The sequence below is a fragment of the Anthonomus grandis genome, chromosome 17 (assembly GCF_022605725.1).
Source record: "Anthonomus grandis grandis chromosome 17, icAntGran1.3, whole genome shotgun sequence".
In the NCBI taxonomy this organism is placed as follows: domain Eukaryota; kingdom Metazoa; phylum Arthropoda; class Insecta; order Coleoptera; family Curculionidae; genus Anthonomus; species Anthonomus grandis.
Window position 1 is genome coordinate 5,321,897 of NC_065562.1, and position 17,619 is coordinate 5,339,515.

The following is a 17,619-nucleotide window of genomic DNA, read 5'->3' on the forward strand; positions in this document are numbered from 1 at the left end:
AATCTGAAGCAAACGAACGAAGTGCGTTAAATGCTCCTAGCAATTCCAAAAAATTTATATGTTTTACTCTGTTACATGTGTGCCAAAGTCACATGTGTAACTTTACTTAGACAATAAGTACCCCAACCAGTGAGAGAAGCATCTTTAAAAATCTCAAGGGCAAACACTGTATTTGTCACTATATGTGTACCTTAAATTATGACTTAAAGTTTGATGCCACCATTATAACTTAGATTTTATACAGTCTGAAAGTAATAAAGTTGACTGATAATTATGTCTATTAGAGCGTAATGCTAAATACTTTTTACGTTCTAAAATTTTTAAATGAATCCAACCGTATTTAACAGTAGGACAAGCTGCTACAAATTTACCTAGAAGTTGGGTACAAATACCTTAAACGATATGGACTTATATGCAAAGCCCAGAAATGTACATGTCTAAGAAGGAACTAAATTACTTTTCTTGACATTAAGTAAAAACCTTAAGGATTCCAGATGATCTTTTGTAACTTAACAGTCTTTACAGCGTCTTTATGAGAATGTCATCTAGATAAATAATAAATACATTGCCATTAGACCTTAAGAATTTTACTACAGGCTTCATGATCTTTGTGAACACAAATGGCGCTGTGCAAAGACCAAACGGCTTTGAGATTAATATAAATCTATAGGAACCCTCGGGTTTTCGAACCAAGAAAATTGATGAAAAAGCCGACCAGATTTTGGATAAGTCTTTGACACTGCTCCTATCTGTAACAATGTAAAACTTGATTTTGGTAAATAAGTTGGTTTAATATACTGATTTTTTTTTATTGGAATCTTGTAGAGAGAACAGTATGATCATTAGTGATAAGAGCCCATTTACCTAAATATTTAGAAAGGCGGCTGGCGTAATTCTTATTTACCTGGCTAGTTAATAACTGATGAGTTAATAATGACTTCTCTTAACGTGGAGTATTCAGGGTGTCCAAGATAAGGATCCTAAGCATGGGGATCTCGGTACCTGTTGGAGATACAGCTTCGGTTAAATTAGGAAAAAGTTGTGCACTTTGAAGCGTATTTACATGCCGTTGAGAAACTTTCCATGGCCTGCTGAGATAATTGGAAAAAACGGAAATTTGCCAATATCTATCCAATATATTTTATTTTTTCCTGGCTATATTTTAAAAGATATCAAAAAACTATTGACACTTTCTCATTGACACTTTTGATGTAGTACGTGATGGATCTTTGAAATTTTATATCCGACGTTTCGTTTCCGAGAAACCACCATCAACTTTATTTTTTTATATGGCGCGAAAAGAAAGTACACCCTGTATCTGATTCCATTTTCTACTACAAATTCAACGATGTATCACATGTCACATTTTTTTTGTTAGTTGAAAGGAAAAATGCAAATTTTCTATTTTTTTAGCATATTTTTTAAGTAAGCTTTGGAAACAAATGGTTTGACGTATGTAAATACCTGTTACCGAGCCTGTCACATTTTTCTTAATATCTATTTAGAGAGTGATCAAGCTAAATGAAGCATTGATTTGCATTGTACATTGTACTACTTATAAATAAAAAAATGTAACCAATAATAGACAAATGTTTTATGATTTTTCTAACGATATGCAACAAATAATGAATACATTTTAAAAATAACGAAAAAAGCAAATAAATTAACGTATTTCATAAATTAAATTTAAAACAGGTGTTCAAACAGGTTTCCGTTATTTTCTAGACATAAGTATGATCTTCTTACAGTAGCAGTTAAAACATCACGCAATATCTCTGGCGTAATACTTTGAAAAGCGGCCGTCACACATTCTCGTAACTCCTGCTCAGTTCCAAAAGAATGTTGATAGACTTGGTTTTTAATAAATCCCCAAAGGGGTTAAGTCCGGGGATCGCGCTGGCCAAGACACTTCACTCGAGGTTCCAATCCACTTTTCAGGAAAACGCTGCGAAAGGTACTGTCGAACTTGCCCAGAATTATGTGCTTCTTGTTGAAACCAAAAGCTATTGACTTGTGCCAGAGGTAAATCATCTAAGAAGTCTTCTAAATGATTTTGCAATAAATTAAGATATCGTTCTGCTGTTAATGAATAATGGTAAATAAATGGACCTAGTATTTTGGTTCCTAAAATTCCACACCACATATTAAACCCAAAACGTTGTTGATGTCTAGATATTTTCTTAACACGCGGATTTTGTTGGACCCAGTAATGACCATACCATACTTTCGTCGGACCATATTATTTTTGATGGAAAATTAAATTCCTTTTCACAGGCACGTGTATATCACTCACAAAAATGCCGACGTCGTTCGAAATCCCTAGGTTTAAGTCCTTGGCAAATTCTAAATTTGTAGGGGTGATATCTGTTTTTACGTAAAATAAACTGAGCTGTAGATTTGGCCACTCCTACATTTTTTTCAATTTGCCTGGTTGATATCTCGAGGTTTTCAATAACTGCTTGTAAAACATTATTTTGAGTTTCTTCAAGAGATTCCTTTTTTCGAGATAAAACAGGCTCTTTAAACGAATCATATTCTTTTAAATTTCGAGCCAACTCTAAGAAAATGGATTTACATGGTTGCTTTCTATCTGGAAATTTATTATGATACATTGCTGCTGTATTTACAGTATTTTTGTAGCACAAAATGTAGCACGACAGCATGTCAAACTTCTCTTCATGACTATAATGACCACCAGGCATATTTGAAGATAATAACACAATTTTAGCAATAATAACGACAACAGTAAATAATAATAATAACAATAATTACTCAACAAACAACACCTCGACAATCACGGTAACAACAACGGCAATTAATATTTAATAAAAAATATGTGACAGGGTAAAAGGTATTCACGTCAAAGTGCCAAAGGAAACAAAGGCATTTGTTTCCAAAGCCTAATTAATAATATGTTTAAAAAAAAGAAAAATTGTATTTTTCCTTTTAACTAACAAAAAAAATGTGACATGTGATACATCGTTGAATTTGTAATAAAAAATGGAATCAGATACAGGGTGTACTTTCTTTTCGCGCCATATAAAAAAATAAAGTTGATGGTGGTTTCTCGGAAACGAAACGTCGGATATAAAATTTAAAAGCGCCATCACGTACTACTTCAAAAGTGTCAATAGCTTTTTTATATCTTTTAAAAAAAAGCCAGGAAAAAATAAAATCGATATTGGCAAATTTCCGTTTCTTCCAAATATCTCAGCAGACCATGGAAATTTTTGAAGTTTCTCAACGGCATGTAAATACGCTTCAAAGTGCACAACTTTTTCCTAATTTAACCGAAGCTGTATCTCCGACAGGTACCGAGATCCCCATGCTTAGGATCCTTATCTTGGACACCCTGTATGCTCTCCTGGGATGGTGGGTTTCCTATCCCCTCTTTTTTTTAATCGGGGCTGTAAGCGCCGATAGTTTAAAGATGTTGATATGCCTGCCTGAAGGGCCGGCTTTAGGTTTTTTGTACAACCGGAGGTTTGGAAATAGTATATTGTGGAGCCCTAGATTTCTTCCTAATACTCGAATTCTTGGCTATTTCATATTGTTGGTCGCTATCGCGCTTAAACTAGCCGCCAACTGATTTAATGCGTTTGCATCCAGACAAGATTTTTATTTCTGAATTAATTACAGGTGGCTGAAGTGCTGCAGGGCATTGCTAACTGCCCTCCCACATGTTAACAATCTATGGTTGCATTACGATTTTTCTTATTAATTCCTTTAGTAAGAAAATCTGAAAAAGAGCAGCTACATCAGAATTAATCTCAGGACCTTTAGTAACTGATGATTGGTTGCTTAATAACGCTAAAATATCTTGCGCACCTTCATTAGCCAAACAAACTGCGGGAGTCGGTGTCACCAAATTTATTAATGGCGCATCCGAATTCGAGTCCGTCCCTGGTTCCTCATTTGAAAAACTTTCGAACAAGCAGAAAATTATAAAACCAATATTTACAGATAAGAGAATTCCGACCGCCCCGACCTTGAGTTCATGTGAAAAAAAGGTGGACGGGTCCCTTCGTCGCATCGAGACGAGTAAAAATAAATTTTAATACAGCATTCATGTGTATACTGTAAAAAAATTGTATGCATTTTATTAACTAGACTTCATTTGAAAGTTCTAAATAATAGAAAATTACAGGAATTCATTTTTCTGTTTTTCTTACGAAATACAGGGTGTCCATTTATAAACTGACACATTTTAACTGCTTGTAAGTCAAGAACGAAAAATGACAACAATGTGCGGTTTTCACAAAACTTCATCAATATTTTTAAAGTTTTTTTGACAGGGTTGCCAAGTTTTAAAATTTACCTGAAATAGGAGGAAAAAAAATTGAAGACTTTCAAAAGCCGATTTCTCAAAAATGTATAATGTAACACCCTGTACTTTTTAATTTCGCATGAAAGCCTGTTAAGTCCCCTTTCCGAAAATGTATAAATTGTCTTAAATTCATTATATTCTTTTATAGAGCCAATTTTAGTAAATGACACCTTTTTGAAAATTGTCCTAGAATACATATTCGGTGATTGATGAACATTTTCTGATAATTGCCTATGTATCGCTTTAGCATGATCATAATTAAATAATTTGCGCTATTGCCATGTCTATAAAAAGTATTTAATCTATGTATTAAATAACAACAATTTTAACAACAAACAATTGAAGAAATTAATTTTAATTTATAACTAATAAATTAGCTGATGAATATGACCCCCATTTTGCTCGGAACACAAATTAAGGTAGACAGAGAAATAAGTTGCCGAAGGCGTTTTGTAGCATTCGCGGTGTAATTTGCTTGAAAACGTTTACTATGTTGTTGCGCAGTTCATACGCGCAAATTTCTATTATAATTCCAAAAGTAATATCTAAGCAATCCCTTGCGATCCTGAAGAAGTGTGGTGGTGCACCGTCTTGCTGGAAGTAGACCATGTCTAAAATTCCATCCTGCTGAAGTTGAGGATAAAAAAATGTTTCCAACATATCGGTGTAATTGTTTCCATTTACTGTTGCTTCTTGCAAAAAATGGCCCACAATTTTAGATTTCGATACTGCACACAAAACGTTCAGCTTAGGAAAATCTCTTTCAAATTCGTTATACACTCGAGGATTTTCATCTCCCCAAATTCGGAAGATGCTTATTTATTGGACCACTGACGTGAAATATTGCCTCATCATACATTATTAAATTGGTATCCGGCTCATTTCTAAAAAGATCTTGTAGTGTTTCGCATATAAAATATCTTTTTTCAAGGGTGCGATTTTCTATTTTTTGGAAAATTTGAATTTTGTAGGGTTTAAACTTAATTATTTTTAGAATTTTATGTACTTTACTTTTTGACATATTTGTCGTTTGAGCTATCTTCCTAATAGATATTTGGTTATTGTTTAAGGACAACACTTCTTTTACCAGCAAAATATCATCCAACAGATTATCTTGTGCATTTAGGTTTCTTCTAAATTTTCTGTTCTCTTCTGGGAAAATTGGCGTACCTAATGAAGTATAGAATTGCGTGAAGGAGCCCTTTCAAAAATCAGCCTAAATCTTCTTCTCGTCTGCGTAACTGATTTGCATTCACTAAATAATAACACTCAACGTGCCTCTTCCCGGGTGGTAAACATATTTACACTCTAAAATACAAAAATACATATAGAAATCAAATTATTGGGGCTGCTCAACGAATGACGTTAAAAAGATTTGACAGTAGTTGAAGCCCACAAAACAAATTGTGCAACTCACAGCCTCCTTGACAAGCTACAATTGTTATTGTTGTCACTTGATACCGAGAATGTTATTTAATGGGTATTTATTGTAGGAAAATTTTCAAAAAGGTGGCTAAGTAAAAAAAATAATGAATTTAAGACAATTTATACATTTTCGGAAAGGGGATTTAACAGGCTTTCAGGTGAAATTAAAAAGTACAGGGTGTTACATTTAAAATTTTTGAGAAATCGGCCTTTAAAAATCATCAATTTTTTTCCTCCTATTTCAGGTAAATTTTGAAACTTGGGAACACCGTCAAAAAAAGCTTTAAAATATTGTATGAAGTTCTGTGAAAACCGCACATTGTTGTAATTTTTCGTTCTCGACTTATAAGCAGTTAAAATGTGTCAGTTTATAAATGGACACCCTGTATAAGGGAACCTAAGAGAAATAATAAATAAATAGAATACCAATATTTTACTTACTTGAGCTGTCCAATAATTCAAGTAAGTTCTTTTAAGCTTCCTTTTCTTTTGTTTGATCGACACTTGTTTTGAAATTATTCCCATTTTTCACAACTAAATGTTAAGATCAAAAATCTACGCGTCAACGCCGAGCGCACGAAAAAATTGCAGTGAAGACTGGTTGTGGCGGTGACTAAATATGGGCTAGAATAGGAAGCAGGGAAATGGAACGTACTAAGGGAATTTGCTTTAAATTATTCGTGATGACCGAGCTAAGAAAAAATTGCGACTACAAGTAGTTATTGTAATTCGAGAACGGCAATACGAAATATAATATATATAATATAACTCTATGGACAAATCGCAATACTAACAATAGTAAGATTGTTCATAATAGTTGAATGTTTAATAAAAATTTTAATTATTATAATAGTGAAAATAACAATTAAAGTGAAATTATTAGTAATCTTTTGTAAAGGTTTATTCCTTATAAAGTCATGTTGATAAATTGTACATTGTTTATGTAACAACATGATAATAACACAAAATCAGTAAAATCAAAGCCACTATTACGAATTAAAAATAAATTTAATCAAATGAAGTAATCTGAAATCTCTACTAAACATCGAAAAGAACTATTAAATCTCCAAATATTATTAATAAGACAAAATAATGATGATAATATCTCGTCCGTCGATAATTTAGGAAACTCTGAAATTTACAGGACTACAGAGAATATAATACGGATACTACAGTAAGGTTTGTGGTCACACTTCAAGCAGGCCAAATGGAAGCTATGGAAAAGGAGGGCTTCCATAAAGTTTTCAAGTTGCAAAATTTAACTTCGACTTCGTCGATGTGCTGCTTCGATCATTTAGGATTTTTGAAAAGGTAAGGTTTCAAATTAAATCGCATATAATAATAATATCTTTATTTTCAAAATTACAACATTTATATACAAAATACTTATTCTACTTGACGTACAAGTACAAGGAAGAAATAACGATTAGTTCTGAAGCTGCTCTGTTTAGAAGCTTGGTGGTACTTTTTCATTAGGGATTAATATAGTTCAATTTGGGGTTAAACGTCAATATTAGGTTTTTCTTGAAAAGTCCGAAAAAAGTATTCCATCACTGTTGAATATAATTTGTAAAAATAGAAAAAAATTATATCCAATGAAAAATATTGCTGTCATCGGCAATAACATAAATAATAATAATAATTTTATAAATAATACTATTATTAATTTATCAGAAGGAGTTTTATCTGAAACAGAAAAACTTGTTTTTTCTAATGGTCTTAATTACTTTATTACTACAAATATTTTGCCTAAGTTAAATATAATTTCAGCTATGAAAAACGCAAGGAAAGACTTACCAAGTGATGAACAAGGCGAATTTAGAATTAGGACAAAGATACAAATTGAAAAACCAATAAAAATTAAATAAAATTTACACTTCAAAATTAATAATAACGCTTTTGATTATCAAGCAATATCATAACATTTTGTCATAAGTTAGCAGTGCGACAAAATTAAAGCATTATTTTAATTAATTCGTCATATTATGACAAGTTTTTGGTGAAAGTATTTTTTTTATATCTTCAATATTTTCGTGCTGAATTAATTATCAAAACAAAAGTAAAAAACTCCAAGTCAGGGTCTTATTAAATATATGTGTACAGGGTGTCCCGAAATTACATCGCAATATTTTACCAGCCGCATCTTTGTCTAAAGATAAGGCAAAAAGTCCATATACAGTATGGTTCAAAAGTGCATCGTTTTTAAGTTCCAGGGTGTTTTATGAATCATGTTAAAGATGGTTTTTTGTTAATATATCCGGAACGCCTAGTTGTAATCTTTTGAAATTTTCAACATTTACTATTGGTTTTATTAAAAATTGATATTGCAACCAATTTTGCCAAAATGTATGCAGGGTCGTGTAAACTAAGTGGTCGGTAAAGTTTAAATTGTTAAAACTTTTTTTCTAGGAACTCCGTGATAATTTTGGTATTAGAATTGAAAAGAACAAACATTTTTACATAAAAAAGGTGCTCTTGTCTAATTTCGATAGGAGCTTCCGTTTTCGAAAAAATTAGATGTAAATGTTTTGCAAAAAGAACGCGTAAGTTATTTTGGTAACAGTTAATAAAATTAAAAAGCATTTTAAAAATCCGTTGGGGATAAACATGACCTAAGACTCTCACAAATACTTTATTTAAGATCAAAAATTGTTTTTCGAGTTAAATTGTTTTTTTTTAATGTAATTGAATAGGTAAAAAAAAGGAACAATTAATTTATTACGTAAAAAAAAAACATAAAAACACCAAATAAAAAAGCACAAATTACAACAAATGTTCAAAGTGGTTTCCATTTTGCTGAAGACACAATCTTGCCCTACGCGTTATTGCGCGAGTAGCCCTTAAAACAAAAAATGGATTTCTCTTTATTTCATTAACAGCCCAATTAATCCTTTTCATCAGTTGTTCACGGGTATTTATCTCCACGGCATATACCAACTCATTTAAATGTCCCCATAAATAATAATCTAACCAAGTTAGATCTGGAGATCGAGGAGGCCAATTTATAGGACCACCTCGACCAATCCAACGTTCATGAAAATGGTTATTCATCCACTCACGCACATTGCGATCAAAATGAGCAGGCGCTCCGTCTTGTTGAAAAATCATATTTTGGCGTAAGATAAGAGGAACTTCTTCCAGAAGCTCCACAAGATTATTTTCCAGCATATGAAGATAATTCTCCGAAGTTAGCCGATTGGGTAATTCTATCGGGCCAATAAGTTGGTCCCCGATTAATCCCGCTCACAAATTTACCGACCGAGAAAGTTACCATCCGTAATGAAACGGATGTAACCCTTGGGATCTTAGCATTCTTCCAATCTAATAAAAATTAAATTACTATCGTAACAATAAGTAATTTTTTTAATTACTTACTATAGAGCGAGGGATATGTGTGGCTCTTGACACATTTCTTATACTTGCCCCCGGATTTTCTTCAAAAACATTTAAAACATTTTATAAATTATAATCTTCTTGTGGTCTACCTTGTCCACGAGCTCTTTGAAAACTTCCGTTATTGCATAAATTTCGTGTTTATAAAAACTTGACGATCTTGGATCTGGTCTTAGGGGAAATCTTCGGCGATACTCACGGACAGCCGCTAAAGAACTGCCATTACACAAACCATAAACAAAATGCATGTCAGCTAACTCTTGATTTGTAAATCTATCCATAATTTTTGAAAAATGAATCACAAAAAAGAACTAATTTACTTTGCCAAAGCAAATTTAAAAAATGTGAAATGTCAACAAAACGTTAAACAAAATTTAACAAATAAACTAATTGTCAACAAACACTGTTGTTATTTGTAGTTACTTTTTGAAATACCAATTCATGATTTATTAATAATTGATTTTTTCGAAAACGGAAGCTCCTATCGAAATTAGACAAGAGCACCTTTTTTATGTAAAAATGTTTGTTCTTTTCAATTCTAATACCAAAATTATCACGGAGTTGCTAGAAAAAAAGTTTTAACAATTTAAACTTTACCGACCACTTATTTTACACGACCCTGTATACATTTTGGCAAAAATGGTTGCAATATCAGTTTTTAATAAAACCAATAGTAAATGTTGAAAATTTCAAAAAATTACAACTAGGCGTTCCGGATATATTAACAAAAAACCATCTTTAACATGATTCATAAAACACCCTGTAGCTTAAAAACGATGCACTTTTGAACCATACTGTATATGGACTTTCTGTCTTATTTTTAGACAAAGATGCGGCTGGTAAAATATTGCGATGTAATTTCGGGACACCCTGTATATATAATTTCATCTATCCCAGAGATACACCTACACAGATCACATTATATCTAACAACAAATCTCTAGATTTGTGATCTGTGTAGGTGCATGTCTAGGCCTGATGATGCTCCGATAGGAGCGAAACATGAGTAGCTTTTTAAGAAATCATATGTTTATGAAATTAAGAAATTATACAGGGTGTCCCAGCGAAAACGAAACAGGTATTTTTGGTATGAAAAAAAAATTTTTTTACAAAAATCTCGAACACGTCGATTTTATTTTCGAGGGGGACAACTTTTCCTTACCAAGGCACCCTCATACCAGTAACCCTCTTCGAGGGGGTGGCATCACCCCTAAAATCTTAAATAGAAAGAGGGGTCGTGTGATACCTTATTTTAAAGGTCTTTTAATTCTGAATATAACTGCCAAATTTGAAGTGGCTAAAATTTTTTAACCGGATATGACAGCTTGTCAAAATTGTAGAAACAGCGAAAATGAAAAAGGTATTTTGAACTCTGTTTTGGATAATATTTTTAAAAGAATAAGGATGTCCTAATTTCAAAGGGGTCACTTATTAATTAAGAGGCCACCCTAATACCTGGAACCCTTTACGAGGGGTTGAAAGCACCCCTTAAATCTTAAATAGAAAAAGGGGTCGTGTCATTCCTTATTTTGAAGGCCTTTTTACTCTGAATTTAAATGGTGACTTCTGAGTGACTGATGGATATCTTGTGAATATAAAAATAGCAAGAAATACAATCTTTACTGCCAGTAAAAGTGGAGAGATAAGAAATACCTACCCTTTTCCTTTTGTGTCTTTTAAATAAAACAAGTTTATTTAAATTACGTCAATTTATTAAATGTTCAAATTGTGCCCCGCCTACTTCCATGCAGGAATACAGGTTTTGCTCAAAACGATGCCTGACGTTTTGTAGAACTTCAGGTGTTATCATCTGACACTCATTTATAATTCTCTGGCGTAAGTCTTCTAGGGTGTCTGGTTGGGTAGCGTAAACTTTTGTTTTTAAATGCCCCCATAAAAAAAAATCTAATGGGGTTAAATCGGGTGACCTAGCTGGCCATTCCATAAAAGGTCCTCTCCTTCCAATCCAACGATCAGGAAATATCTCATCAAGATATTGCCTCACACCAGCAGCATAATGTAGAGGCGCTCCGTCTTGTTGGAAAACGACTTGATCATCATCAGAATGATTTCCGCCTTCCATTATTTCTACTATTCTTGGATATACGGCATTTTTCAAGAGATCTCGGTACATTTCTCCATTCAAATTTCCGGGCAGAAAAAACAGACCAACAATGGAGCCGCCCAAGATTCCCGCCCAAACATTTAACTTCTCAGGGAACTGGGTATGAACTTCACAAAACTGTCCCGGATTTGCATTTGACCAGTAGCGGCAGTTATGACGATTTACGTTGCCATTAAGAAAAAAAGTACATTCATCTGAAAAGCAAATGTTGTAAATAAGATGCGGATTAACAGTTATCATATCACTAAGCGATTCACAAAATTGCACTCGTCTGTCAAAATCGTCCTCATTCAGTTCTTGCACCAGATGAATTTTGTAAGCATGGAATTTATTATGCTTAAGTATCCTATGAACACTACTTTTGCTTACTCCTGTACTCGTCGCCAATTTTCTGACACTTATTCCTGGCTCGGCATGAAGTTGACCTAGGACAGTTATTTGCATTGCTTCATTGACAACAACAGCATTTTGAACCTCACGCTTTTTATTTAAGACACTGCCAGATTCCCTAAATTTAGCAACTATTTCTGGAACGTATTTTCTGTTGACTCGTTTTTCTGGATGAAGGTCATTAAATTCTTGTACCGTTCTATTGGCACAATTGTTATGCCAAAAAAAAACTCTATCATCTCAACCCTCTCTGCAGTAGAATAAACCATTGCTAACAGTGTTTCAACACGTAAAAGACTGGGTAATAATTTAAAACTATTTAAATAAATGCTGCTTTATGAAAAAAGTACCAATGATATTTAGCAAGCTAAATAAATTCTTCAGATACTTGTGTTTGCATTTTATTTGGTATTTTGTTTTTATTTATGATATGCTGATAAGGTGTAATAACAATAATATTAACAATACTAATAAATTTTTAATCATGTTTTAATGATCCAATAAAAAAAATTGTAAGAAAGGGTTTCAGGCATAAAGGTTTATTTAAAGCATTTTTTCCAGAATTTTATTTGGCTTTCATATCCAGAAGAAATCCATCAGTCACTCAGAAGTCACCATTTAAATTTAAAGTGAAAACGCTTTCAACATAAGGTATAACACGATCCCTCTTTCTGTTTAAAAGACCTTTAAAATAAGGTATCATACGACCCCTCTTTCCATTTAGGATTTTAGGGGTGATTCCACCCCCTCGAAGGGGGTTGCTGGTATGAGGGTGCCTTGGTAAGGAGAAGTTGTCCCCTTCAAAAATAAAATCGACGTGTCCGAGATTTTTGAAAAAAAATTTTTTTTTCATACCGAAAATAGCTCTGTTTCGTTTTCGCTGGGACACCCTGTATGTATAGTGTATACATATGTTTAATGAGCTCCTGACTTAAAGTTTTTTAATATAAACTCTAATAAAAGTAGAATGTAAACATTATAAAAAAAAAACAGAAAATACAACTCTAAATATTAAACCTAACAAATAATTCTTTAAATAAAAAGCTCAAAAAGACCTCCTTCTTTAGCTAAGCAAAAGGTTAGCCTATCGTCAAAGCTGTTTTTTACTTCCAAAAGAGTTTGAGGTATAATGAAGTCAACCCCTCTAAATTCGTTAGCCTACTATTATGATGTTTATAAACAGTCTTCTTAAGATAACCCCACAAATAAAAGTCATTTGATTACAAATCAGGAGTTCTTGGAGGCCATTTAATATTGCCAGTCCCACTAATAAACCGGTTAGGAATAGTATTTGTTAAAAATTCATTTACTTTAATGGCATTATGAGCAGGATAGCCCGCTTGTTGAAAATAGACTGATCCGCAGGTCTATACAAGGTGTCTACTATAAAAACCGCCAAACTTTAAGAGGTCATTTGCAACAAAAAAGTCGGATAACATTTTTTCGAAGAGTTGTTAGTTCTTCTGGTATTCAACATTTTTTGATTTTATCAAATTTCTTTGTTTTTTTTTTTCATATAAACAAAAATATCTCCGTTATTCTTACCGCCACATAAAATTTAGATATACCGTCTGAAAGAGAATTAAATTTGCTATAAGATGGGTATATTTAAGTTTTTGAGTAATTTTTTATACCGGGTGTTATCAGAAGTTAAATTTAACATTTGGAAAATGTGCAAAATTAGTGGTATCTTCTTCGTTGTCGTTTTTTTAAAATTTGGTAAACAGGGACATGTTTTTTTTCAGCAAAAACTACTGCATTTAATATGCTTTCCAATTATATACTTACTTTTGTGATAGCTATTTCTTTTCAAAGCAATATCATGGGCATAAGAAAGAAAACCACAAAAATTGAAAATTTTCAAAGTTCATATTTCTTGATTGACCAAAATTAAAAAATCAAAATTTCATTAAACAAACCTAAAATTATAACAATTGTTCAGAATGTCTTCCGTCTTGTTCAATACATTTGATGCATCTTCTTGTGACACTATCAACAACCCGTTCAAGTTAAACGCGTTTTTATCGCATTTCATTACAACACACACTAATTTGATTAATTAGTTCGTCTCGAGTATTAATGTTAATACTATAAACATTAGATTTTAATGTGCCCCAGACATAAAAGTCAAGGGGCGTAAGGTCAGGGCTTCTGGGCGGCCATCTTACCGGATTGTATCTTCCGATTCATTTCTCCCCAAAGCATTGATTCAAGGAATTTTGCACAATTCTGTCATTATGGGCTGGGCATCCGTCAATTTGAAACCAAAGTTCCTGTCTAGCGGCTAAGGGGATTTCTTCCAGAAAGTCAACAAGGTCATTATTTCATAAATTTGAAAACTCATTGGAATTGAGCCGATCAGGAAGTATTACAGGCCCGAAACGGCGACCTCTCATTAATCCTATCCATACGTTGAACCTTATCTCATGCTGAAAATGTGAAAGAACAGTCGTTTCTGTATGCCATATATGGTTATTTCTTAAATTCATTATTCCGGCTCTTGTAAATGTTGCTTCATCTGTCCAAAATATTTGATCTGTTCTCCACTCTTGCAACTTATTCACGTACCACCTACAGAATTGAAGCCTCACCTCGCCAGCCACTGGCAATAAATCCTGGACTATTTACAAATGAAACGGATTCAAATTATTTTTTTTAAGAACTCTATGTACAGTAGAATGGTGAATCCATAATACAGGAACAATGCGGCGAGTACTTCTAGATCTATCTTCTGTAAAAGCTCTCATAATCGCAGGTTCTTGTCTCCAGCGTTGACCATTTTGACCACCTTCTCTAATCCGCAAACCTCGAAAGGAACCAGTTTTCCCACAGCGTCTGAACACTTCTGCAATTGTACTTCTATGGGGTTTGCCGTCTATTAGGAAAACGAAGCGCATACTCCCTTGCTGCCTCCCGCGAGATTCTATTTGCAACACCGTAAATAAATAAGATGTTCCGATATTCAATGTTTGTAAAACTAGGCATTATTTTTTAAGCACGTTTAAATCAAATTTAATCAAATATATTAATCAAATAATTACTTTAAGTCGAAGTGAAAACTTAATGACAGTTTTTGTTAAATTGTAAATGTCTATGCTTTTCTTTTCAAATCAAGTAATACATGATTTGTAAATATCCTTCTTTTGCGGATTCATTGCCATTTGCAAAAGGAAAACCTGCCTTTTTTCTTAAAGAATGAATATGGCGATATGTTATTTGTTTACGGCTTCTCTAATGGAAATTTGTGTAGTTGTTGTGTTAGGGAAGATAGATCTACAATGTGTATATACTATAATATGGTGCTCAAAAGATCAAGAAATATAAAATTTGAAAATTTTAAATATTTGTGGTTTTCTTTCTTTTTCCCATGATATTGCTGTGAAAATAAATAGCTATCACAAAAGTAGGTATATCATTGGAAAGCATATTAAATGCAGTAGTTTTTGCTGAAAAAAAAAACATGTTCCTGTTTACCAAATTTTAGAAAAACGACAACGAAGAAGAAGACCACTAATTTTGCACATTTCCCAAATGTTACATTTAACTTTTAATAACACCCGGTATAAAAAATTACTCAAAAACTTAAATATACCGATTGGTCAACACTTTATAGTATAGAGAATTATTTTTGTTGGGATTGATAACAGTAAAATTAATCTATAATTGATTATTGCAAGGAATGAATAAAGTAACTTTAATATACCATTGCACCTGGTATCTTTGCGCGTTAGTAGAAAAAGATGGCCTATGCGACATGCGCTATGCGCGAAGAATTTTGGATTGCAATAAGCGGCAGTATCTCTCTCGTTTTGCTCGTTGAAAGTACCACCATCTTTTCGGGTACCGCAAAAACCTTAATTCTACAAACTCAAAATTAGTGTAAACAGAGGCGCCTCAAATTCATGAGAACTATAAAGTGCAGGAAGATCCAGCAACTAGATCCTCACGGGTAAGTCGTTAAGGCCTCTTTGTTTCGCCGCTCATTGGTGAATAATATCAAAATTTCTCTTTTTATACAGTCCACAGTTTTATCTCATTTATTAGTCGATTATTCACCACCCATCTTATAGCAAATTTACTTCTCTTTCAGATGGTATATCTAAATTTTATGTGGTGGTAAGAATAACGGAGATATTTTTGTTTATATGAAAAAAAAACAAAGAACTTTGATAAAATCAAAAAATGTTAAATACCAGAAGAACTAACAACTTTTCGAAAAAATGTTATACGACTTTTTTGTTGCAAATGACTTGTATAATCACCACTTAAAGTTTGTCGGCTTTTATAGTAGACACCCTGTATAAGGCAAAAGTTGAACGGCTGGAAGAACTTTATTTTGTAGCAACTCAAGTTTTCGGCATTATTTTTTCGATGGGTGAGTACCATCAACGAAAAATGGCCCAATAATACTCGTATGGTCGCCCAAAATACCAGCCCAAACATTCAACTTTTGAGGGTACTGAGTACGGAACTGAGAATTTGTGCTCGTTTTCTTGAGACCAGTAACGAACAATTAAAGGATTCTGTTTACCATGCAATGGAAAAGAAGACTCATCTGAAAAAGAGACTCATCTGACAACAAAATATTTTCTAAGAAATTTTTATTTTCATTTGCCCTTTCGATCACGGTTTCACAAAATGCCATTCTTCGACACTGGTCTTTAGAAAATACCTCCTAGAGTTTTAAAATATTTAAAACATTTGTATCCATGTTTTTCCAGATACTTGTCACAGTTTTATGGTGGACACCTAGTTCCTCTCCAACACTTCTGTTCGATCTTGTTGAATACAAAACTAAAGCACTACAAACCATTTCTTCCCGCCGTTTATCTCCTGGACCATTTTAATAGATGGTACTTAAGCTTTGATGTGACAATTTCTACATTCTTGGAGGCAAAATGATGTCTCAAAATTAAACACGACATTAAAGTAGTCTATTTTCAAAATTTACTCAGAATTGATCCCTGCATTGTACTGCCGAATTGCCTCCATAAAACCATTTATTCAATTGAACTTTTTCAGAAGGGGTATAAACAGCCATAATGATAAATATTTAAAAAAATTAAAATAGAGCTTTAAGCCTCAACAATGCAGTATGCAATCACACAGCAAAATAAGTCTGCTGATTAGGCCGTGCCCAAAATAGCTAACCAGATAAGTACGCATGGTCGAGTAACGGAAGGCTGTGTTTTGTTTTGCTCTAAACATTTTATAGTTTTTAAGCAGTTAAAGGCAAAATTAAAGTAAATAAAGTTTGTGTACTGATGTAGGTAATATATTAAAGTACAATCATTCTTAAAATTTGTTGGAATTATCGGAAAACCTGAAAGGCCTCCGTTCACGAGTTAATAAAATGGCGGCCGACTTTAACGATGGCTTAGAATCGTTAAAGAGAGAAGTGTTGGTATTTAAAACGAACTATCCAGTTGCAATGAAACCAAATTCGGAGGAGAAACTTGGACAAAATCACATCATTTCAGGAGCAGGTATCTCTCACGCTTCAAACACTTAAAAGTTATGTAAAGAGCGCTCAAAAGTCTATTTCCGAGCTGCAAAAAAAAGTCGCATCGAGAATAGTTGACCTAAGTGAGTTTTTCAATGTTAAAAGGTGTGAAAATCCTAGAAATGGGAGGGATGAGTAATTATTAAACATTTGACTTAAGGTATTTTTTCCACTTCTTGATCTATGTGATTCTTTATCTTATTCTATTTAGCCTCTCTTTTGCGAATCTTCTGTGTTTTTTTCTCTTCTTGGTCATTTTGCATTAAGTAAGGTTAAGATTATAATCCATATAATGTCTTGTACCGAAAGGCCATAAATAAGAATCTATAATTTGTTTATGTTTTTTTTCCGAATTTTGATTTTTTTTTTATCATGATGTTATTCTAGGCTCTAGGCTCATGCATATAAGGGATAACATATTAAATATTGGTATTAAATGAGAATTTTATATTGCTAG

The 17,619-nt window shown here is 33.0% G+C and overlaps 1 protein-coding gene across 3 annotated transcripts in view; it reads left to right on the forward strand.

The window, feature by feature from the left end:
- The window catches only part of LOC126746342 (DNA topoisomerase 2), a 229,390-nt gene that overhangs the window by 122,462 nt on the left and 89,309 nt on the right, over positions 1-17,619 (forward strand). For all 3 annotated transcript variants that reach the window (XM_050454561.1, XM_050454562.1, XM_050454563.1), the window contains exon 14: positions 6,897-7,063. In XM_050454561.1, the coding sequence (XP_050310518.1) occupies positions 6,897-7,063 (167 nt within the window). The remainder of the gene's footprint in view (positions 1-6,896; positions 7,064-17,619) is intronic.